This window comes from Myotis daubentonii, chromosome 9 (assembly GCF_963259705.1).
Source record: "Myotis daubentonii chromosome 9, mMyoDau2.1, whole genome shotgun sequence".
Taxonomy (NCBI): domain Eukaryota; kingdom Metazoa; phylum Chordata; class Mammalia; order Chiroptera; family Vespertilionidae; genus Myotis; species Myotis daubentonii.
The window spans coordinates 56,570,854-56,596,155 of record NC_081848.1 but is presented as its reverse complement, the minus strand read 5'-3'; the positions used below and the strand labels follow the sequence as shown (position 1 = coordinate 56,596,155).

The following is a 25,302-nucleotide window of genomic DNA, read 5'->3' as shown; positions in this document are numbered from 1 at the left end:
TTGAATCAACTGGTATAAATACAGTTGTAACAAGACAGAAACACTCAGAACTTAGAACAGAATCAAGAAGACAGAACCCAGAACCAGACAGAGAGAGACAGAACTCAGAACACAGAACTCAGGAGACAGAACTTAGAAGAGAGCCAGGAGGACAGAACCTACACAGAACCTGCAGACAGAGGAACTTCGCTGGCGAGAGAGCATGGCAGGGGATCCTGGACTGAACCTGACTGCGGAGATTGGCAGGAGAGCCTGACTAGAACCTGGTGACTGAACCTGGCTGGAGATCTGAAGCAGAACCTCTCTGGAGATCCAGACCAGAACTTGGCTGGAGATCCGGGCTAGAGATCCTGGCTAGGCTGCTGATCAACTGAATGCTGTCTCCGTGTCATTCCTTCTTCGCCGACTCCGTCCACACCTTTGGGGACCCCTGGACCTGCTGGGGTTGGACCCCGGCACTGGAGTTGATACAGAGTTTCGATTGTAGAACCCAAACAAGTCTGGGCCGGAGGGTTTCCGCTTTCCCAGCAGCAGAAGCCGCAGAGCTGGAGCCACAGCTAAAGCTGGCCCAGAATAAAAAAAAAAAAAAGAAGAAAGAAAAAAAGGAGCTGTTGGGAGCTTCAGTCACCCAACAGCCTGAAAACAGCCCTCAGCCCCTCACCCAGGCTGGCCAGGCACCCCAGTGGGGACCCCCACCTGAAGGGTGTGTAACCAGCTGCAAACAGCCATCATCCCCTCACCCAGGCTGGCCAGGCACCCCAGTGGGGACTCCCACCCTGATCCAGGACACCCTTCAGGGCAAACTACTGGCCCCCACCCATGCACCAGGCCTCTATTCTATATAGTAAAAGGGTAATATGCCTCCCAGCACCGGGATCAGCGGAGCCACGAGGCCTCCTGGCACTGGGATCAGTGTGACAGGGGGCAGCGCCCAAACCCCCCGATCGGCCCTGCTCTGTGTGTCACAGGGTGTGGCACCCCAACCTCCCCTCCCCCCCCCCCACGGGCCCTGCTCTGTGTGTGACAGGGTAGAGCCATAACCTCCCCATCAGCCCTGCCCTGAGTGTGACAGGGGACGGTGCCACAACTCCCCTATCGGCCCTGCTCTGTGAGTGACAGGGGGGAGCTCCTCAACCCCTGGATGGGCCCTGCTCTGTGCATGACAGGGTACGGAGCCCCAACCCCCCTGATGGGCCCTGCTCTGTGAGTGACAGGGGGCAGCGCCCCAACCCCCTGATTGGTTCTGCTCTGTGTGTGACGGGGGTGGCGCCGCAACCTCCCCATCGACCCTGCCTTGAGTGTGACAGGGGACGGTGCTCCAACCCCCCAATCGGCCCTACCCTGAGCGTGACTGAGGGCGGAATCACAACCTCCCGATCGCCCTGCTCTGTGCATGACAGGGGGCGGCGCCCCAACTCCCCAATCGGCCCTGCTCTGAGCCTGACCAGGGGCTGCACCTAGGGATTGGGCCTGCCCTCTGCCACCCGGGAGGAGGCCTAAGCCAGCAGGTCGTTATCTCCCGAGGGGTCCCAGACTTTGAGAGGACACAGGCTAGGCTGAGGGACCCCCCTTCCCCCCAAGTGCACAAATTTTTGTGCACTGGGCCTCTAGTGGATTTATAAACCCTAATAGTGATGATGAGTTTGGCTCCTTGGTTCCACCCCATCCTAAGAGTCAGGTGATGTCAGCACTCAGACATCTCAACACAAGTAATTACCATAAGAAGGGGGGCAGGGACTTGGGCAGAGCAGGGCTTGGGAGGAGAGATGGGCATTCCCAGGTGATACAAACAGGGAGGACTGTGAGGAAGCCAGAGCAGAATCAGGATGCAAACCCGAGAGGAACAGTTCTGAACTCCTCGGTTCCTTTCATTCACAGAGCTTGCAGTGATTGCTTAAGTCATGTGCTGACAGAAGTCGCCTTGCAGGAAGACGGGCTCAACTTTCTCATATAAATAAAACCACAAGCCTTATTTTTTATAAATATAATTCTTATAATTATTTATAAATAATTATTCATTCTTGACTTACAGAAATATCTGTTGAATATTAATTTTTAATCATAATAACTAATCTAAAATTATAATAAAGTTGTTCAAAGTTCTTATGTTAAAAAAAAAGGAAACAAAAATCTGTTCTTTTTTCAATGTCTTTCTACAATACATTGTGCTTTGGTGCTGGAAAGGCTGAGGCGATCAGACATGAAAAAAAAAGAAAACACCTGACAGGTTGAAGTCCTGCCTCTGGAAATAGGATTATTAATTATGCAAGGATGTTCTGGGGAGATGGAATTTGTGGCCGCTCAAGTAGAAAAGACTTGGAGCTCTTGGAGATAACAGTCAAGGCGGGGGGCCACTTATGAAAGTAAATGGCGGTCTCATCACACACAGTCTAACTGTGACTGGCACAGGGACTCAGCTTAAGGAACAGTCACCAGTCAGGCAGGAGCACAGGACCTGCAAAGGAGCAGAGATGAGACTGGATTCCACCTTCCCTTCCAGTGGCTCTGAGATTAGAGCCCTGAGATCATTCAATCCCATTCCAGGCAGAACTTGGTGAATTAACCTCAATCTCATGCCTAGTGATGGGCTTTGGAGCCAGCTAGACCTGGATCTGGATTCACCTCCTCGCTCTACCACATCTGAATTCTTCAACACAGACTTTTAAACCAGTTTAAAATAGAGGACATGCTGGAGGGTACTTGGGCTCAAATTTGGTCAGCATGTCCCTGCAAGGTGGCATGTAAAGCAAGTGCTAGTTAAATGCATGAAGGGCACATCCTCTCTTCTCTCTCATATTTACACATACACAGAAATCAGTGTAACCCACAAGACTCAGAAGTACATCATTTTTCACATTTTTCTAAATCAACACAAACCTTGCTCAGCCCTCACCTATCTGGTTGGCAGAGTCAGGAGATACAATCTTGGTCATTCTGAGGGTTGCTGCGTACAATGCCCTGTGATTGTACATGAAGGTGGACCTTGCACAATCCAGAAATTCTGAGGAGGGGCCTAGATCCTCAGACAACCACGCAGATGCTGCTGGTCAAGCCAGTGCATGTCATCCATTTCAAGGTGGTGGCTCTGCTGGTGGTGATCACACCACCTCAGGTACACTTGGCTGCAGGGCCTTCACGTGGCTCCAAGCCATGGTGCTCTGTGCCTAGTCCACCACGCAGCCCCATAGCCCTCCTCCCCCTTCTACCTCCAGGGAATGGAAGGAGGTGGGGCTTCTCAATCCTCCATTATCCCAGTCCTGTCACCCCAGCTCCCCAGGCTAGGCTATTGTGCTTTTGAAGGCTCTAACTCCTTTCTTATGGACCCATCTACCTTACTCCCCCACCCAGAGCTAAAACAGAGAAGTTGTCACCTTCCCACAACCATCCTTGTCAGGGAGAGCCCAGATCTTATAACTGAACACTTGAATGAACTTTCTGGGAGGAGAAAGAGAAAATTTACCCTTCTTTTCTCTCTCTTTTTTCAATTTTCTTTCTCTCTGTGTTTGTTATTGAGTCCATAACAACAAAAAGGATGATATACTGAATAATTTTCAATAACTCAATACTTTTTAAAATCAGAAAGCCTTTATCAAGTCTTCTAACAGAGCCAAAACAGCCTCTAGGGCAGTGGTTCTCAACCTGTGGGTCGCGACCCCTTTGGGGGTCGAACGACCCTTTCACAGGGGTCGCCTAAGACCATCGGAAAACACATATATAATTACATATTGTTTTTGTGATTAATCACTATGCTTTAATTATGTTCAATTTGTAACAATGAAAATACATCCTGCATATCAGATATTTACATTACGATTCATAACAGCAGAAAAATTACAGTTATATAGTAGCAACGAAAATAATTTTATGGTTGGGGGGTCACCACAAAATGAGGAACTGTATTAAAGGGTCGCGGCATTAGGAAGGTTGAGAACCACTGCTCTAGAGGTTTAATTAATAATCACCTCCCAGTCAGTAATTGCTTTCTAGATAGTTTTATTTATTTATTTTTAAAATATATTTTATTGATTTTTCAGAGAGGAAGGGAGAGGGCTAGAGAGCCAGAAACATCAATGAGAGAGAAACATTGATTAGCTGCCTCCCGCACACCTCCTACTGGGGATGGGCCCACAACCAAGGTACATGCCCTTGACTGGAACCGAACCTGGGACCTTTCAGTCCACAGGCCGATGCGCTATCCACTGAGCCAAACCAGCCAGGGCTAGATAGTTTTATTTTTAAGTGACATAACCAATAGCATAAACTTATGATGGTCACATGGCACTTAAAAAACTCTAGAGGCCTAATGGACACAGACAACAAGGGGGTAGGGCATGAGTGGGGGGGGAAGGGGGTAACGTGGGGATAAGGACACATATGTAATAACTTAATCAATAAAAAAGAAAACTCTAGAGGCAACATTCTCTTTGAGATCAGGGCCATAGGTTTGAATCCAATTTCATCACTTACCAGTGTGTGCTCTTGGACTAGTTAATTAACCACTTTTGAGCTAAACTGTATCACAAAGGCCATTTGTTTACTCTTCTAGTCTCAGGCACAGTGCTTGGTATACTGAAGGCATTCAATGAATGCACTGAATTAATGAGCAAACTAAGGGCACCTAGCACAAACTAAAGGTTCCTTCTGCATCTCTACAATTTTGTCAATTTGGCAACATTTCATAAATGAAATCATACAGCATCCAACCTTTTAACATTCACTTTTTGCACTTAAGGCACATGCCCTTGAGACACATCCAAGTTGTTGGCATGTATCAATAATTCATTCTTTTTTATTTCTGGGTAGTGTCCATGGTCGGGATGCACCACAGTTTAATTCTCACCCACTGAAGAGCACTTGGGTTGTTTCCACCTTGGGGCTACTACAAATAAAGCTGCTATAAGCCCTTGTGTAAAGGACATTTTTGGTGAACCATGTGCTGTGAACATTTTGTGTGAAATAAGTTTGTGTGAAAAAAATTGTGCTGTGAAGATTTGTGTGAACGTAAGTTTTCACTTCTCTGAAATAAACGCCCAGGATTAAGATTCATGAGTCATATAGCAAGTATATGTTTAACTTCTAAGAAATTGCCAGACAGGTATTCAGAGTGGCTGTACCATTTTACATGCCCACCAAGAACATATGAAAGATCCAGTTCCTCCACATCCTCACCAGCATTTGTTTTTTCAATGTTTTTGTTTTTTTTTTATTTTAGCCATTCTAATAGATGCATGGTGGTATCACGTTGTGGTTTTACTTTGCATTTTCTTGATAACTAGTGATGTTTATCATCTTTTGAAGTTTATTTGCCATCTGCATATCTTCTTTGGTGATGTGTCTAAATCTTTTGCTCATTTCCTAATTGGATTGTTTCATTACAGTTGAGCTTACAGGGTTCTTCGTTCTGAAAACAACTCTTTTGTCAGATATGTAATTTGCAAATGTGTTTTCCTAGTCCATATTTTATTCTCTTAACCTAACCAAGTCTTTCACTGAGAAAAACTTTTAATTTAATAAAGTCCAATCAGTTAATTTTTTAAATGAATTGTTATTTTAGATCACGAAGATTTTCTCCTATGTCCTCTCCTAAAAGTTTATGGTTTTATACTTTAAATTTAGATCTCTGGTCCATTTTGAGTTTATTTTTGTATAAGGTTTGAGGAGTATAGGTCAAGGTTCATTTTATTGGCTATTGATGTCCTATCCATTTGTTTCTGCCAAGTGAGAGAAGAGCACCAGGTTCTACAGGAGTCCCAGAGGTAAGATAGCACTCAGGGAGGTGGGATGTCTGAACAGTTCCTTGCAGAAAAGTAATCACCCTTACAGGTGTATCTAGAATAAGCTTGATGCTATGGAAACCAAGCATTTCATCAGTGAGTCTTCCTTCTGCAATCCTATTGTGCAATTAAGTACTGTTCAAACAGGATCCCTGAGGAGACTCCTGCTGCCTCTTGCATCACATCCCTCAAGTGAATTTCTGTTTGAAGCAGGAAATGAACATCAGAAATCCCTGTTGCACATGATAACATATTATTTAAGGGTAGGAAAAGGTGTGTCTTATCTGAAGTCTGGTCTCAGAGGTGACAAGGGCCCAAACCAGGAATCCCTTCTATAGCTTCTTTGCCAAGAAGAACAATCTTTCATTCAACAAACATACATTGAGTAGCTACTACATGTCAGGAACTAGGCAATGAAAGATGTAGTGAACAAAACAGATGTCCCCGCCCTCTGGTGGAGTACAGGTAATTATATAGGTACACAATACTTCCAGCAATGCTTCCTGGAAGAAGTGACACTGAACTTGAGACCTCACAGGTGACTAGTAGAGAGTTAAGTAGAGTGGAGTGGAGTGGAGTGGAGTGGAGTGGAGTGGAGTGGAGTGGAGTGGAGTGGGTAGGAATGATAATAAGAAAGAAGAGTCTTCCAGAGAGGAAAGAGCGTGTGCAAATGCCCAGACGTGGGAGTACATGCAGCGGGGTGTGGATCTAAAGCATCCAGTATTACTAGTGTGTAATATCCAAGGGGAAAGGGCAATGGCTAAGGCTGCCCAGGTCAGACCATGAAGGGCCTTAAAAGTCACTGTGGAATTTATGGCCAAAAGAAAGTCATGGCCAAGGAATCCAGCCATTTCATGAGGACACCAGAAATCCACTGGAGGGCTCCTAGCAGGGATGTAACAGATCCACATTTACAGTGCAGAACTTTCTCTGGCACCATGGAGACAGATTGGTGGGAATCCAGGTGACTGGCTAGGGTGTTGGTCAGGAGATTGTTACAAGAGATAATGGGACCAGAATGGGGACAGTGGAGAATGGTTGATGCATTAGCATTGGAGTAGGATCTGCGGCTTACGGGGAGACGATGAGGTTTTGAGATCACTTTGAGAAATAGGGGCCAGAGTTGTGCAGAGAAACAAAAGTGAGTTGAGGAATCAGTTGCAGTTGGAACCATTGTGTGGACACTCCTACTGAGGAAGAGCGAGCTTATTCCTTCCCCCTTGTGACCCTTCCATGTTTGACAGTCCTGCTTGAGCAGAATTCTGCTTCCCTGTAACTTCCTTGCCTTGGTCCAACTTTAGCCCTGAGGGACCACACAGAACTAGTCCACCTCTGCTAGTTCACAGCAGCCCTTGACCATTTTAAAGACATGAGTCAAGTTCTCGCAAACTTTCTTTTCTTCAACTTACAACTAGTTTCTATAATCACGTCTCATTTGGCATGGTTCCCATCCCTCCTCTTCCGGTAGTCCTCTACCTCCTATCTTCAATTTAATCACCTGGTGTCAGAAACCTGGATAGAATCCATTCAGCCAGAGAACAGCAAGCCTCCCTTTCTGGAGCCTGGACATTCTTTCCCAGCACCCCTCCACCCAATACTTCTGTCCTTGTCTCCCTTCCCTGAACACTTGAACCTACATCCCCCCAGTGAGATCTGTGGTCACCCTGGGCATTGGGGACAGGACTGGGCTCAGAGCCTCAGGTGGGGAAACAGGTTTGACAAGGCCTTCACTGACTCACCTCTGACAGTAGGCAAGCTGGGAGCACGTGACCCAGCCTCAGACAGAAATGGATTTCCTGCCTTTTTTCTGCTGAGAATCACGACACCAAAGACTAACCACTGACTGGTGTGGGGTGTGGAGTTTGTTAGAAAAACAGAGGTGGGACACTGGTTCTGTCTTCGGGAACTATGTAACATTTTTAGGAGAGAGGAGAGAGAATGGGTGGTCAGAGAGAATGCGTTTACGGAGGAGATGGGGTCACAGCTACCAGTAGTCCTCGAAGGACAGGGGGATATCAGCTGGTGAGAAGAATGAGGCGATGCTGTGGGATGGAAAAGGTCAGAGTGTCTAAGGTGGGCACAGCAGGAAAAGAAAAGAAGATACTGTGGTCAGAGCAGACTCTTCATATGTGAACATTGAGAAAACATGCAGCAAATGAAGATTGGAACATATTGGGATGCCAGCCATAGACTTCTGTGGTTTTTTAGGCAGATCTGCACTTAATGTGGTTACCACAGTTACAAGGGGCAAAACAGGTCCAGTAAGGGTAAAGCAAAAAAGTCCACCTTGGCAATTTGCACAGAGCTCACAGCCTTGGAATCTGCTCCAACAGGAAAACCCGCATGCCTGTCAATGACATTCTAAACCCTCCCATTTGGGCTGTGGCACCAGCATGACCAAGCCATACTTGGCAAAGAATGGATCCTGTCTGGCTGTGGGCTGATGGCACAGATGAAACCCAATATTACCTTGGGGAATTGACTGAGTTCCAAGTTCTGAGTTTGGAACTTTGTTTGCCCTATGTTGACCAATCTCCACTGGGATTAAAAGGAGGTGGATGTATCTTTGTCATTAAATACATCATGACAAATTAGCCATTCATTCAAAAATGTGCATGAGCAATTGCTATTTACATTAAATATATGAGTATTGGATGGATGGATGGATGGATGGATGGATGGATGGATGGATGGATGGATGGATGGGGAGATCCAGGACCTGGTTCACAATATTACTTACCATCTGGACATATGAACCAGGATATTTTCAGTTACAAGTGACATAAATCTAAATCTAAGTAGCTTATGAGGGAATAAGATATGCATTGACTTATATATTTGAAAACTCTTCAAGAGTAAAAAAGTCCCTTCTTATCTTGTACTTCTGGTTTCTTCTGTGTTAGCTTCATCTTTACACAGTCTTTCCCCTTCCCAGTGGCCAGGTGCACAATCAGCAGCTCCAGGCTTTCATTCATCTAGTTTAGCAACCCCAAAAGAAAAAGCGCCTTTCTCCCAAGAGTTCTAGAAAAAGTCCTTAAGAGGGTTCCCACTGGCCCAGTGTGGCTCATGTATTCATCCCTGGACAAATCCCATGGCCGGGAGACTGCAACATTCTGATTGGCTGGGCATTCCCACAAAGTCTAGAGGTGATGTCAGCCCCAGCCCTATGGACTGATAGTGAGGACAGGAAGGCATTCCCAGAGGAGAAGGGAATGGATGCTGGGCAGGCAAAAAGCTCAGCCATCCTTTCTCTGGGTAACCGTAAGGCAGTCTCTTTGCCACTTGGAACCTGATTGTCCTCACTGCACAGGCTTCTTGTGATGTGAAAGCCCTTGGACAAGGTGGGGTTATTCTTTTCTCTGGTCATTTATTAGTAGCCACTATGGCTCCTCTGGCTCCTCCTCCTCCTTGAAGCCCTCCCCAATATGTTGGCCTTCAAATTCCTCCCATTTCTGACTTAGGCCATTAAACTTTTCATGCCACCCATTGGATGACTAATCATCATGTATATGTGGAGCAGAAAAAGTGCCTAGACTCTTGCCAGACCCAACAAGAAATATTACAATGAATAAAACCTTCTTTTTCCACATAGAAGACTCCCAGTGTAGTTAGTGACAAATCTAGCATTGTTTCCTAATTGCTTTGTCTGTAAGTTTCATCCCCAAAACAAACTACCGGTTCTTTGTGGGCAAGGCCATGCCTCAGCCTTCTGTCATCTTGAGAGTATCAATCGTTTGCTGCTTGGCTTTTTGGCTAAGATCAAGTGTGGAGAGTACCAGTCAAGGGCCCTTGGAGGCCCCATCACTGACATGGTTGGAAGCCCTACTCCATGGATTCTGACCTTCTTCTTTAAAGGACCCCCATGCTCCAAGCAGCCAGGACAGTCCTCCTCTCTGTTGCCTCATACTATGTGCCTTGCTTCCCACACCATCTCATCCTGAGGCCCTCAGTCACCACAACATTGGTACCCTCACGCCCAACTTAACAGTGACTTCCATCTTTAGTTTATGAAGCCACTAGAGCTCTGTGGCCCTGACTGCCCTTTGGATCTAGCCACTTCCAAGCTGAGGAGGAAAAGATCTTTCTCTAGCTTGTATCACACCATCTTGCAAGGCCAGAAGCAGAGTGGCAGCTTCGAGATATGCTCCTTTATTCAACAAATATCTTCTGAGCATCCACCCTTCTGTGCCCAGAACACGTGCTGGGGAAAGTGGTAAAGAGGCAGGCAGAGTCCTGTCTGTCCTTCAAGAGTTCACAAACCAGCAGGAAAGACTCCCCACCCAACCCTGGGAGAGAAGCTTCTCACACCTCCACAGTGATCCCTTCTATTCATTCCCTGGAACATGGATGAAAGGAACCTGGTACAACTGCCCCAATTGGCTTGGTTGTGGTTCAGGGAGTGGGGAGGAAAGGAGAGGAGTGGCTCTCATGATCAGAAACTCAAAATGGTCCTTTCTGTCATTTGTGAATCATGGCCCTGGACTCAGCACGTGGACCCAAACTCATTCTCTCCACTTACTGCTAAGGACACAAGCTGGAGCATCTTAGCTTTGGCTTCAGGCATCAGGGCTCTCCAGGGAGGTGCCTGTGCTTACACCAATGTACCCCAATCTTCAGTGGGTATATGCTTAAACCCTTACTTCCCTTACATCCTTCATGTCACCTAACACAGTCCTGTGTGCTAGACACCAGCTCAAAGGACAACTGCTGGGTAAGTCTAATGTGAAATGAAGCCGGTCAGATTGAATGGCCCTCTCCTAGGCTCTTCCAGACAGAAGTTGATTTTTGAAAAATGAGGAGCATTTTCTGATCCATCTCCTCTTCACCTGAACTCCTTCTGAAGGTAGGCATTTCCCTGGCATAAATCTGTTCTTCTCTCCTTTGAACTCAGAGGTGAAATGACTCCTGGGAACTCAGGGGTGAAATGAAGTCCCCCAGCCACCTCTTTTCTGACATTAAAATCAGTCTCTGTCTTTCATATCCACACAGGAGGGGGGTGGGACTCCACTAATGAATGTTTGAGAAACCCTTTGAGATCATGGATGAAAGGCACCTTATAAAATACAATTAAAAATAATAGGGGTAATTACTAGCTGGGCTTGTCCCTGTAGGATAATTAGAGTTTTCCTCTGGCAGATTCTGAATTTGCGCAGAAACACAAGGGTTCAAACAGCAAAACTGATCTGAGATTTCAGGGGTCACTGTTATGCTTCCTCCATTCAAAGATCCTGTTCTGGAGTCTCTTCTGAAATCTGAGGTTCATTGCATCAGGCTATAGCTAGAAAGGATTTTTGAGACAATCTGTCCAACCTCCTTATTTGCAGATAAAGCCAGTGAGGTCCAGAGAGATTATGTGACTGGCTCAAAGTTGCCCAGCAAGTGTGAGAGAGCTACAACTCTAGAGGTCCATCCCCTGGACACCCCAATTTGGGGGCTCCTGTAACCACTCCTAATCAATAACACACCCTTTCCAATCTCTACATACTGGTGACCGTCTACGGTGCAGTAGACGATTGGAATAAGAGCCAGACAGCTGAATTCAAATCCCAGTTCTGACACTTACGAAAGACAATAGCTGGCAAGTAAGCCTCATTTCCTTGTGTGTAAAATGGGCATAATACCTATCTTGTAGGGTTGCTGGGTGGAGCCAGTGAGCAATGCACACCGAAGCACCTGGCATAGAGCATGTGTTCTGTCAAGGCTGCAAGAATGAGTCTTGGCAGTTCAAAGGCTTTACCTACAGTCTGCTTTATATAGCTACTAGAGGCCCAATGCACGAAAATCGTGCAAGGGGCTCAGCCTGCACTGCTGCAGCTTCATCCAGAAGGTCATCCAGAAGGTCGTCCAGAAGGACGTCTGGTCTAATTAGCATATTAAACTTTTATTGTTATAGATGTTCAGTACTTAATGAGCACCGATTATGTGCTGAACACTGCAAAGCTCTCCAGTACTTTAGCTCATTTCATCAGTATCACATCCCATGAGATGGGCCATGCGAAATTGAGGTTCAGGGAAGTTAGTTAACTTGTCCAAGACCACACAGCTGAAGGGAAGGGAAGCCTGGAAACTGTGCTCTCAGCCACTATGCAGGCTGCCTTCCTTCATGAAAACAAGCATGAACTTTGATGTAACCACACTGAAGCCACCTAAGGACTCTCTGCTGTGACACAGGAGAGGAGGCACGCAGAGGAGTGGGCAGGGACCGGTTGTAGCCTAAGATGATCCCCTGAAGCATTTTTGCTTTCAAGGTTGTGAAAATGAAACTCTTCTCCTTTCATAAGGCTTATGTATTCTGAGGGGCTGCAATGATGCAAGGAGTCAAATGATCTCTCCCAAGAAGGGCAGTCAGTAGCTGGAGCTGAATAATTTGTAACCAAGAACCCTAGATTCAAGTCCTGGATCTGCTCCTTAGAAGCCAATTACCTTTGCTCAAGTCCTTAAGATCTCTGTCTTCGGAGTGTCTTCTGAGGATCAAATGGGAATGAACACGGAGGTACCTTGTCAATTGCAATCTTCTGTACAAATGTAAATCCTTACTGTCACCGCTGCTGCTTAGAAGATTTTTCAGTGTAATAAAGAAGGTGGCTGAAGCCCCAGGCTGGCGGACTTCAGCAAGACTGACTCAACACACTTGGCGGGCAGGGGACGGTACACATTCCTTGTCTCCAGAGGACAGCTCTGAGTGCTCTGAGCTCTGCGCTCAGATTATTTGGTTGGGAGAGGGCATTTTAGGGACTCGGCCCTTTGAAATTCAATTGTAAATGTAATGGGTTCCATTTATTTCAGGTTTTAATTTTTTCCCAGCTGAACCCCAAGATGGAGACCTGCTGGGCCACACACCCTTCTTCTGTGTGCATAGAGGAAACCAGGCCCCTGTGACGGCCCCTGGGAGAGGCCGGAATGGAGGAAAGAAGCTTCTCTGAGAGTCGTTAATCACTCATCAATTTCCTCATCAATCAAGACTTTTCCAAATACTTCCTAGAAACTAGAACAACCAGGACTGTATTTTTCTGATTACCCTGCTCAGAATGGCTAACTCTGAGTCATCCTCTCCAGAGATTTCCAAGGTTGACTAACAGAATGACAATGCGTCAGACTATCAGAGCCCAAGGTGTCTGGCAAGTCACCCTCTGCCAGACAGGTAACACCCCCAGTGATGGGCACACCCTCACATCGTTAGACGCTTCAGCCACTGTCTGCCTCCATGGGATTCTCACATGGGATTTCTCCGGCTACCCTGCTCTGGTCCTTAGAACAGAGGCAGAATGGAAAATGACATTTTGAATTGTCATAAGCAGTTTAGGAATTGGTTAGAGTCCAGTGTATTGGAGAACATTTTCATGAGGAAATGAAAACCTGATGATTCATTTCAGGGCCATGTGTGAGCTCTGTGTTTTTTTTACTTCAAAGCATAGCGAGTATTGTGCCACATGGACTCTGGACATTTGGGAGAATTCCTGGAAGCCTTGTGTGTCCTGAGGAGGGAGCATGGACCACCAGCTACTCCCACCCCGCCTCTTTCCTCCTCCAGAACATTGATGCAGGCAGCACCCAATGGGAGGAAGAGTCCGCAGAGGCCTGGCTCACAGGGTGTCTGGGTGCCCTGGGAAGAGGGTTCCTAGATGTGCTGGGCATCTTTTATGTCCCACTTCACATATCCTAGGCTCACTTTTTTCATTTGGCCGCATGCTGTGGCAACCAGCTGTACCACAGCTACACAGAATATCTCTTACTTTCAGACAGCTACTCATTAGCTGTGTGATCTTGGACAAATTTCTTAACCTCTCTGTGTCTTAATTTCATCACATAGAAAAGGGGGGTGGTGATAATGGTACCTAGTTCATATGGTTGTAGTGAAGATTATATGATTTAATAAATATAGAGTGCTTTAGCAATGCCTGGCACAGATAGATGGTGCTGTAATTACTATCATCACTATTATTGTCATCACTGTTATTACTCTATCTAGGACCTGGTACTAGAGGAGGAATATCAAGCTTCCTAGCTCTGAATCTGCTGAGTTGGAGCCTGACTTGCCATGGATGGGAGTGGACTTCAGTCCTCAGGCCTGTGGGGTGGGAGTGAGGGTGGGGCGGGAGGACAGGAACTGCCACTTATCAAAGGTGCAGAATCACAGAGGATTCTCCTCACACCTCAGGGAGAAGATGCTCTCTCTATCTCCTTTATAGAAATGAGGAAACCAAGGCTGGAAGAGCTGGTGGGAGTTGCCCAAGGTCACATGGCCAGGAATGGCTGACCAGGGCTGCAGCCAAACCCAGTGAGCTTGGTCTCTATGGCCCCATGGGAGAAGGGGGCAGAGGCAGGAAAGGAAAGTGTGTGTCTCTATTACTGCTGCCTGATATTATCTAGGAAGAAGAGAGAGGTGGCAGAGAGGTGCCTCCCAGCTCCCTGTACCTGCCCACAAATATTGCAGGGTATCACCTGTCAGGGCTCTGAGAGAAGGTGGACCCTCGTCACTGCTTCCCTGATGTATAACCAGGGGGTCAGGCTCTGGGTGAGGTGAGCAGGAGGTAGGACCTCTGTTATAAAGAGCACTGGGCCAGGAGTCAGGACATGGATTTCAGGCCTGGCTCTCCGCACAAATTCCAGCACCAAAAGCAGAACCTGCCAGGCAATGGGTCTCAATCAATATTTATTTAATAAGTGGATGAATAAACCAATGGACGAATGGTCTCTGCTCTCAGGAAGTTCCCAACCTAAAGGACAGACCCATAAATATCAAGATAGAGCAGCGTGTGCAGAGCATGGGAGTTACAACTGAGGAAAGTACCCTATAACTGACTTTATTCCAAATGAGAGCTCGAAGGATAAAGGGGATTCCAAGAGGCAGAGAAGAGGGAAGAGCACAGAGCACAAGGCTTGTGTGCACACAGGATTGGAGGTATTTGGGAGGTAGAGGAAAAGACAGTTTGATGCTGTACGGATCCTTCCATTTTGGAACATATTCTGCTCCAGTAAGCCCTTCCTCTTCATTCTCCCAAGGCACAACTCCCCACTCCAATCTGTAAATGGGCATGAGCCCAACCCTCCAACACTGGTTTTCTAAAGTCCGGCCCCATCCCAGGAGCTGGTTTAGTACAGTGACCTGTCAGTTCCCAGACCCCACAGGTCTCCTCCATCCAGCAACCACAAGGCCTGGTTCCAACCAGCCCTCAGAAAGCTGCAGTTTAAGTGGAACCCAGTCTGGGTCTGGACCTCTGCCCTCCTCCTTGGCTGTCCAACCCGCCACCACAGTGTTCACTCACACACCCTCCCCACCCAGCCCTGGTCTAACCCTAGCAGAGGAAGCTGGAGAAAACCAGACTGCTGAGCCTCACCAGGTAGCAGCTGGATCTTAAGGAACCCAGGAGAAAAGGGTGACATGAAGGTCACTGGGGCTCCCTGGTGCCACAAAGACACAGAGAGGAGCTGCTGTCTGCTGGGACCTACATGGCAGAGAGTCTTGCTCTTCTGCTCCTCAACAAGTGTCCGTGAGAACTGAAGAATTATACCAACTAGTTATAATGATCCTCTACATTTATAACTTTACAGGGCTTGCCAGCCTACAGCCCACATTTCCACGAGGTGTCTACTCTAATAGAGACACAACAACAGACATGAAACTGGGGCTCTCAGCAGCACAGCAGCAGTGGAAGAGCCGAGTGCAGCCCACTGCCGGCCCCAAAGATTCAAGTGGCTGATGTGGGCCGCGTAGCTTCAGACCCTGCTGGCCTTGAGGTCCTGGATTTCAAGACCCAGCTTCAGAGGCTTGTGGAAGTCTGGGAAAGGACTAGGGATAATAAAGATGATGATGGTGAAGATGAGCAGGTTCTGGTCAGTCACAGGATTTTTTACCTTGTGCTAAGCACTCAATTGTGACTTTAGTGACTCACAACAACACTATAGGCAGATGTCACCATTTCACAAATGGGGAAACTGAGGGTTAGTGACTGAGGGTAAGTAACTGAACTGTTAGTAAGGCTAAATTAGTTAGCAATCCTGTTAGATCCAGGACTTGAGGCTGGGAATGACCATTCCAGAGGTTAAAGTCATGGACACTGCCCCACACTGTCCTCACTGCCATTCATGAATAACCAGCTAGAAAAAAACATGGGTTCCCTTCACTATCCTACTATATTTATATATATAATCTTCACCCGAGGACATGCTTAGAGCGAAGAAGGAAGAGATCGAAACAATTGAACCGGCAACCTTTCCGTGCACAGGACAGCGATGCTCAACCAACAGGATCCTACTTAAAATTGGACCTCTTCCCAAACTTCAGTGGCTTCGGCTCCCTCTCCCTAGTCTAGCATTACATGATCCCCACAGTAATCATTGACTGCCACCTAGTGGTGCCAGGTGGAATGTCACATTTTTTTGTATTCCTTTTTCATCTGATGTGATGATACTTCGACGACCAGAAGCCTTTGCTTCCCCTTGCTTCTGCCTCCCTAAGAATACCTACAGGCAGACATTATTCCTGTTTTGTGAATGACTAAATGGATATCACATTGCATAGAAATTAAGGGTTGGGATCCTGAGCATCATATACTGAGCATGACCGACCTTGACTAGACGTTATATTTGGTTTTGGTGCCACAATAATAATTTTTTTCTTGGCTTTTTAAAATAAAATGTTCCTTCTTCCCCTTTTATCTCCCATGCTAGCTCTACCATATATCAAAGTTTGGTGTTCAAGTGAATCTGTTTCTGAGCTATTTTTCTAATCTACTGACCTATTTGTCTATCCCTAGGTCTGTGCCATGTAGTCTTAAATACTACAAGTGATGATAAAGTGAAGATCCTTTCTCCGTATGCTTCTTTGTCAAAAGAATGCTATCTATTTTTATGTTTCTTTTAAAATTCATATATCAGCTTATTAAAGATTTAAATAATTCTATTGAGATTTTTATTGGAATTGCATTGAATATACAATAGAGAAATTTAAAATAATTCATATCTTTTCAATGTTAAAAGTTCTTATGCATGAACATGTGCTGTCTCTTCACTCATTTAACTGTCTTTAATGTCATTCAAAAAATTGTAGCCCTGGATGGTTTTGAGCAGTGGGTAGAGCATCGGCCTGAGGACTGAAGGGTTCTAGGTTCAATTCCGATCAAGGGCACATGCCTGGATTGTGGGCTTGATCCCCAGTGGGGGGCATGCAGGAGGCAGCCGACCAATGATTCTCTCTCATCATTGATGTTTCTATCTCTCTCTTCCTCTCCTTTCCTCTCTGAATTCAATAAAAATATATATGTTTTTAATTGTAAAGTTTCTACACATGGGGTTCTACATATTTTTCATAGATTTATTCCTAATTACATTTTTGATATTATAAATGAATTTCTTCTTAGATTATGTTTTAAATATTTTTTACTAATATATAAAATGTAATTAACATTTTATAATACAGTAATAAAACACTCCTGTATTCATCTTATAATCAGTTAGTATAACGATTTCATCTCTCTTTTGGTTAGTGTGTGCCTGATGAATCTTTTTCCATTCCTGTAATTTTAATCTCTTTGTGTCTTTATGTTTTATGTACTATTGTTATCAAAGAACCAGATGCCCACACCCTTCACTCCTACATGCTCAGTTTCCCTCCTCGGATCTGGCATGGGAGGGGCTGCGTAGTGTGTTAACTTGAATCAGCCTGAATCAACCTAGAGCTGACAGCAATTTCAGGAAAGTGCTGGACACCAGGCCTCAGCTCTGGCTCCAGCAGAAACTCTCCAGAGTCCTTCAAAGCCCTGCCTGCCCTTCCTGCTTCTCCCATGGTCCCCGGACACCTCTAAGCCCCCCAGGCTGAGCTGTTAAAAAAGGTCTTAATGAGCCCTTTCTTGGGATAATCCCCTCAAACTGTTGTAGGAGATATGAAGGTCTAGGAGTGGGGAATAGAGAGAAAGGGGTGATATATAAAACCAAGGACACAAAGAGGAAAAGCAGAAATAGTGCCATGCAGGGATAAACAGCACTATTGGAGACAAAGACAGCACAAATCAGACAGAGTCAGGGATAGATAGATAGAGACACAGACAGAGGCACAGAGAGAACCTCTCCCATTGGAGAATGGCGTGGGCAGAGAGCCAGCACCCTGACACTGACAGAAGGGGCTTCCTGGTTATGTGTCCTCTGGGGACAGTCTCAGCAGCACTTTGGCTGCTACTGTCTATCAGAATTGACCAACCCGGGGGCTAAGAAACACATTTCCTTTTTGGAAAAGGGTGAGATTATTAGCAGTGCAGGTCCCACACCAACAAAATCATCCAATGGAGAAAGAGTCAGGGGGAAGAACTTCTGGGGGGAAGGGGCATGGCACACTCTGGGGAGGAGCCTAGAGTTATGTTCCCTGTTCTGTGCCTGACAGGTATGTGACCTTGACAGTGCACGTGCCCTTGCTGACTCTCAGATTCTCCACCTGTAATGTGGTGATGAAGGGGACGTCCCCCCCACCTATGAAATCTGGATCTCTATGAGCTTTGGAGAGATGCTGATGGAGTGAAAGAAACCAATATGGCTCAGCACAATGCAGGGAGCTTCAAGAAAGAGCAGAACACCAAGGTGTAGTGGGCAGATGCCTTCCACGGCAATTTGCTGACAGTTGAATACGGTCATATCAAACAAGACATCTCAAACCAGACTTTCACTCAATCAAACCAAGCTTATAAACAGTGCATAGAAATATCTCCAGATTGTAATTTCAACAGGCACTGGGACTTTTGTCTGTGATATTCACCCCCTGATTCCCCAGTGCCTACAACAGTGCCTGGCACAAAGTAGACATTTAATAAATATATGTTAAATGAAATTATGTGGTACTTTGGGGGGGGGGGAGACATTCTAATCAGGAAAGCTAGAATATTGGTTTTCCAAGTTTTTTATTTCTAGAATCTCCCCAGACCTACACCTCATGTTCCCTGACAGCAGATCAAAATGGATGACAGACAGGAGAACACAGAATGAAAGAACAAACAGAGAGGAAGGACCAGAGAGAGGCAGGAGCTGGCTCGCCCCAGTCAGGCGAACATGGCTCCAGGCTTCTCTCGCCACACAGCTAACAGAAGCCCTAGAACTCCTGTCTCCACGATCCCCGGATTTTCTGAGAAACCTGGCTGTTGCTTAAACAAGAGCACTTTGACCTAAAAGGCAAAGAAATGGAAAGAAAAGAATTTAACCAGCCTTTACCTTCCTTCTCCTCTGTCCTAGTAGAAAGTCAGCTCAGCTGCCTTGAAGTAGGAGGTTCTTCCTGGAGCTCTTGACCCTGAAATGAATTTCTGGTCCTCTGATAGGGAAGATTCTTGCACAACGTGCTGCCTTATCTGGTGTCACCAAGAGCCTGAGAAGCCATGTGATTTCCTATGTAAGGACTGCAGACAACCATAACTCAGTGAGAAGGGGCACCATGCTCTCATGAGGGAGTTCCTACTTCCTGTGCTCCTCAGCTCATCCCAGCTTCACTCCTCTTTCTGACTGTTCTTCCCTTTATCCAGCCAGTAGTTCAAGCTAATCTTAATCATTTGCTCCAGCCCCCTGTGGCTCTGCCACCTATGTCAACCGTCATTCTCATCACCATAGTCTTCCAGCCTGACCAAGAAGACACAAGAGATTGTAAAATCACTCCCCACCAGTGTATTTATAGAAAGGATTCTGTAACCCAGTGACTTTTCTGCCCCACCCCAACCCCAGCATATGCTGCTTCCACTTTCCCAAAGTGATCCTCTATATCACAGTGACCTGCTCCCCCATTCTTTCAATACACTGCTTTCCAAATTTTACAGGAAGTGAGAAACTAATCTAAGGCAACTACAGCTGAGTCTATTTCCTACAAGGGCTGTGCTTCTTAGATGCTGGGTAAATTTTAAACTGGACTTTATCCTGCCCAATAGTCTTTGTCTTCATTTTGTTTTGCTCTTCTACTGACAGATAAGCTCTAAAAGTTCTCTGCCCAGAATGACTACCCAACCCACATCTCCCCACGTCATCTATTCAATCACTAATTCACTCATGCTTGTAGACTCAACGTGTGCACTTAAAAAAAAATATGCTGGTCATTGGGCCAGATACTGTTCCAGGCACTGAGACATGAAGTCATGGTCATTATTCTCCAAGCACTCACAGTGCAAAGAGAGAGCAATATGTCCTGAGATGCTTAAAGAACTACAGGATACATACTTTCATATGGATATGTTTGTGGTTGTGTGAGCAAAAAACGGAGCCAAATAGAATTAGTTTTAGCAAAAATGGGTTGTCATTAATTCAAACGACTGAGAATCTGCAAGAGAAGCTAGCCCCAGCATAGCAAATCCAGAGATCAAACGACATCATAAGGATACTCCCACTTTCTTGGTTTCATTGCATGCGTTGGGCTTTCTCTGGCTGGTGATGGCCACGTGGAGTGGAATGACAACAGACCCTGACACAGGGATGAGCAGCACCCACTCAAAATATATCTGTGCAAGTTTATGTAGTAAAATCAGCCACACACATAAACACATAAACCTGAGCACAGGTGCTTCCCCAGTGTGTGAGCCCTGGCATCCGCAGGGAGGATAGCAGTGGAAGTGAGAGCGAGCTTGGCAGACACCTCACATTCTCATCATACCTCTGTCCCCCACACCCCTGCCCCCAGGTAGCCAGAAAGAGATCGCAGCGCCCCCCCCGCCCCAGGTGCCAAGGGAGGTTGGTTGCCGCCCGCTGCAACCCAGTTCCCTGTCCCAGCCTGGGGCCAGCCCCAACCAGGCTATCAGGGCCTGCCACTGGTCACAGTCTATGTGATGATCAATCCAGGGACAGGCCTCCCCCCCTACCTCCCAGCTCCCTCAGCCCTGCCCCCCGCCACTGCCACTGGGCCTGCAGTGCCTCCACTGCTACCCATTGCTAGTGCTGCGTGGCTGATGCCAACCATGCTCCTCACTGCCCCCTGGTGGTCAGTGCATGTCATGGCAAGCAGTCAAACTCCCGGTTGAACCCCTGGTCAAGAGGACAATTTGCATATTAGGCTTTCATTATATAGGATTTTGTCCCAAGGTATGCATTATACATATTTTTCCAGATTGTTGTTTGACTTGCTGATGCTGGCCATGCAGGAAAATTATTTTCATAGTTTTTTTAATCATTATTTTCACTTATGGTTTCTGAGTTTTGTGTTATGGTTAGAAAGATCGTCCCTGATCCAAGATTACAAAAGAATTTTCTCATGTTCTTTTCTAATTCTATATGATTTTCTTATTCATATTTAATATGCAATCCATTTGAAATGTAACAGGGTGTAAAATGTGAAGTATAATGTCTGCTACGTTTTACTCTAAATGGCTTCCCAGTTGCCCATTAACATTCATTAACTAGTTCACCACCAAGTCTTCCATTCTTTTTTTTCTTTTTCCCCCCCTTTTTTTATTTCAGTGAGGAGAGGGAGAGAGAGATAGAAACATCAACGATGAGTGAGAATCACTGATTGGCTGCCTTCTGCACACACCTTACTGGGGATCAAGCCTGCAACCTGGGCATGTGCCCTGACTGGAAATCAAACCATGATCTCATAGGTCGATGCTCCACCGGGGGGATTATCTTGCCATTCTCTCCTAAGCCAACTCCTGCAACCTTCCAGCCTCACCATCCCCTGGAACCATGCCTGCCATGATCGGCAGTGACTCTATACTGCATGTCCCAGGTTTAACTCTTAGTCTTCATCTTACTCAGCCTCTCAAGCTGGATTGAAGCTATTGCTCACTCCCGTGTTCACACCATTTCCTCAGTTCAGCCTCAGGATGCAGTGCTCTCCTCCTTTATCCCTCCTTAGGTAGCTGCTTCTTTCTACTGTGGTGGCTGGGCCAACCTCTTCTCCCAGGAGGGTGGAGGCCCGAATGCCGAGTCTCAAAACTCTTCTCCATCGACATTCTTTCCCTGGGTGAGCTCACCCAGCTCGTCTGGAATGTACCAACATAGTTCTGTGCATATTCATCGCTGCATCTTCCCTGCCTGGATCACTGCCTGGCACAGCATAGGCACACAGTAGACATGGGTAAACACAGAAATGAGTGAATAAGTTTCTCTCATTGTTTCAAATGCTTCATAGTTAACTTTTTGAGGAAATGCCATGTCACTCAATTTGGCTGTGGCATGGGCACATGAAAGGAAGTCATAGGAGCTAAAGCTGAAAACACTGGTTGTCCCCACATCATGTGAAAATAATCTAGCTAACAAATGTCGTAAGGAGAGAGAGAGGGATTAGTGGTAGTCCATGTGGTGTGCTAAATTCCTTATGTTTTATAAGGAAACACAATATACACAGTTGTTGATATTGATATCTCAAAACTAGAAATGAAGTTTATTATGCAAAACCATAGAATAACTTGTAAAGGAGTTAAAAATGGGAAGTGCAAACATCAGTTGCCATTGGGAGATGAGATTAAGAAAGACTTTACATTTCATTTTACATACTCTGATGTCCTCTGAAATAAGTTAATGTGCATACATTACTCCTGGGAGTAAATGGAAACAGATCAGATGAACCAGGCCATGCAGGGTCCTGAATGCCAAGCAAACTCTTCTTTAGCTATGGAAGCTCACATTGCCTGCTGGGTGGGCCTCCTGAACAGTGGGCAGTGGGCAGTGACATGCTGCAGCTCAGCCATTCCTCACTGGAGGGGGACCAGATGGGGTAAGATGGACAGAGGAAGAGATAAGTCACTTGTCCTGAGAAGCATCTCGTGAGGTCCTTGTCTCACATCTCCAGAATCTCACTTGCCAGTGCCCCTTGTGCAGGAAGTCACAGGGGCTGCCCAGCATCTTGATAAGCCTCTCTTGGTCATCAGGTTCCACTCCTGCTCCTGCAGACACCTCCTATCCAGGGGTAGGAGAGCATTCTCTGGTGTTCGGCATTCCCTGGAAAGCTCCTCCTCTTCTACTCACCACCTTCAACTAGAAGATGGCGCTCAGGTAAGAGTCGGCTCAGAACTACCTTCTCTCAAAGGCAGTTTTGTTTTCTCCCTCTTAGTCCACATGGTCACAACTGCATCTTAGGGTGGAGCATGCAAGGAGCCATGGGAACCCATGAAGGAGAGTCCAGAGACCTGAAGCTCCCTCAGGGAAGCTGTGGGTGCTGGTAGCTTAGGCTGTGAGGGACACAGGTTCTTTCTGCTTCACAGACATTGTTTTCAAACCTGAATTGTTGTTAATAACTCAGCTTTTACACATTAGCTTACTGTTCAATGGATTTGTTTGTTTGTTATATGTTTGTATCTTTCTTGTCCCAGCAAAAAACATAAGGCACAAACGTACGAGTAATTGAAGAGAGTTTAATAAAGGGACTATGTACAAAGGGGTGAGCAGGAGTAAGGGAAATTGTTAAAGATAGAGAGGCCTCTAAAGATAAGTCATAATAGGGAGCTACTGCTGAAGGGCAGAGGGAAAGAAGGTGACCAGAACACAGGGAGGGCTGTGGCTGTGGCAGTGGTTGTCATTGTGACCATAAGAAAGGCAACTAGACAGGGGCTATGTCCTTAGGCAGAATAACACCATCATGGCCAACTCAGAGCCTGACAGCAGAGAGACAGGGAGTTGCAACCTGCCTTCATCCTGCTCTCCTACCACCTGCCAGTGTCTCTCCTTCCTGAGAGCACCCAGGAGACAGAGGTGAGCCCAGTGTTGAGGGAAATAGACATGTCCTCCTAGAACACAGAGGAGGTTAGAGAAGCAGGAAATGAAATTTGACATCAAATGAAGAGAATACAGACTATTCTCCTGCCTCCAGCAGACACGACATGGTCTCCAACTATGAGTGGAGACATTTGGACTACAGAATATTCCATGTCAGCAGAAGGTCCCTGTTATGTAAACAGAGCCCTGACTCTAGAGTCAGAGAGATCTGGGTTTGAATCCAGGTTCCAGGACTCCAAGGCAGTGAAGCCTTTGGTATTGTATTCTCTGCAAGCCTCCATTCCCCACCTCTGTAACACAGACAGTAATTCCCAGGTAGCAGGGTGGCCATGAGACTCACTGATCATGCACCAGGTGCTCAAATCTTGTTTCTGTTCCAGTGGCACCAGTGGAGGGTTCTCAACCTTGAATCCATCTGTCACAGCCTGGAGCAGCGAATTCACATCAATAAGTGGAAGAGAACAAACTTTCAAAACGGAGTTCCTAACTCTGGAATTACTGACAGCCATCGTGGCCCTGGTGGGGCTGGCGGAGAACTCCATGGTGCTCTGGCTCCTGGGCTTCCGCATGCGCAGGAACGCCTTCTCCGTCTACATCCTCAACCTGGCTGGAGCCGACTTCCTCTTACTCAGCTGTCATATTATAGATGCCCTAGAAACACTCATCATCTCCATATCCATCCCGCACTTTTTCATGACTGTGTCCGTGTTTGCCTACATCTCAGGCCTGAGCTTTCTCAGCGCCATCAGCACGGAGCGCTGCCTGTCTGTCCTGTGGCCCATCTGGTACCGCTGCCGCCGCCCCAGACACATGTCCACCGTCATGTGTGCCCTGCTGTGGGCCCTGTCCCTGCTGCTGAGCATCCTGGAAGGAAACTACTGTGGCTTCCTGGTTAGGAAGGTGCACCATGTTTGGTGCCCAGTGTTGGATTTCATCACTGTGGCGTGGCTGACTTTGTTATTTGTGCTTCTCACTGGGTCCAGCCTGGCCCTGATGACCAGACTGCTGTGTGGCTCCAACCGGGTTCCCTTGACAAGGCTCTATGCCACCGTCGTGCTCACCGTGCTGGTCTTCTTCCTCTGCGGCCTGCCTTTCGGCATCATCTGGTTCCTCTTAATCTGGTTTCAAAAAGATTTGGATGCCTTCGTTCCTCATTTCTTGGCGGCAGTTCTCCTGTCCTGTGTCAACAGCGGTGCCAACCCCATCATTTACTTCTTTGTTGGCTCCTTCAGGCAGCGATGGTGGAAGCCGAGACACGCCCTGAGGCTGGTTCTCCAGAGGGCGCTGCAGGACACTCCTGAGGTGGATGAACCTGGAGAAAGCCTTTCTGGGGAAACCCTGGCCATGTCAGGAAATCTGGTGTCCTGATTCAGAGTCAGCTTTGTTCAGACAGATGTGACTTTGAAAGCCAGCTTTGTCCCTCTCATTTGGTTGGATTTCTTACCATGTTTAACTTCTGGGCTCCGGATTTAAAACAATTAACATAATAATCCAGCTCCTGAGGATGAAGTGAGCCAGTGCCTGTTAAAGAAACACAGAGTGTGCCCTAACCGGTTTGGCTCAGTGGATAGAGCATCAGCCTGCTGACTCAAGGGTCCCAGGTTCGATTCTGGTCAAGGGCATGAACCTTGATTGCGGGCACATCTATCCCTCTCCCTTCCTCTCCATAAAAAAAAACAACAATAAAATATATATTTTTAAAAAAAGAAAGAAAGAAACACAGAGTGCAATGTCCCAGGACTGCCTTAACCAGGGCCTTCACCCCATCCCCATGGGAGTTTTGCCATCTCTGGGGTCCAGGACTGCTCTCACATTTGAAGAATTCGACCTACAGCAGAAGATGAGTGAAGTTCAGGAAAAG

The 25,302-nt window shown here is 46.5% G+C and overlaps 1 protein-coding gene across 1 annotated transcript; it reads left to right on the top strand.

Annotated features, from left to right (window-relative positions):
• The first annotated feature begins 22,527 nt into the window (after positions 1-22,527).
• Positions 22,528-25,007, top strand: LOC132242228 (mas-related G-protein coupled receptor member X2-like). The gene is made up of 2 exons (XM_059711134.1): positions 22,528-22,721; positions 23,822-25,007. The coding sequence occupies exons 1-2, from the start codon at positions 22,711-22,713 to the stop codon at positions 24,807-24,809; spliced, it is 999 nt and encodes a 332-aa protein (XP_059567117.1). The 5' UTR covers positions 22,528-22,710; the 3' UTR covers positions 24,810-25,007.
• Positions 25,008-25,302: the final 295 nt, after the last annotated feature.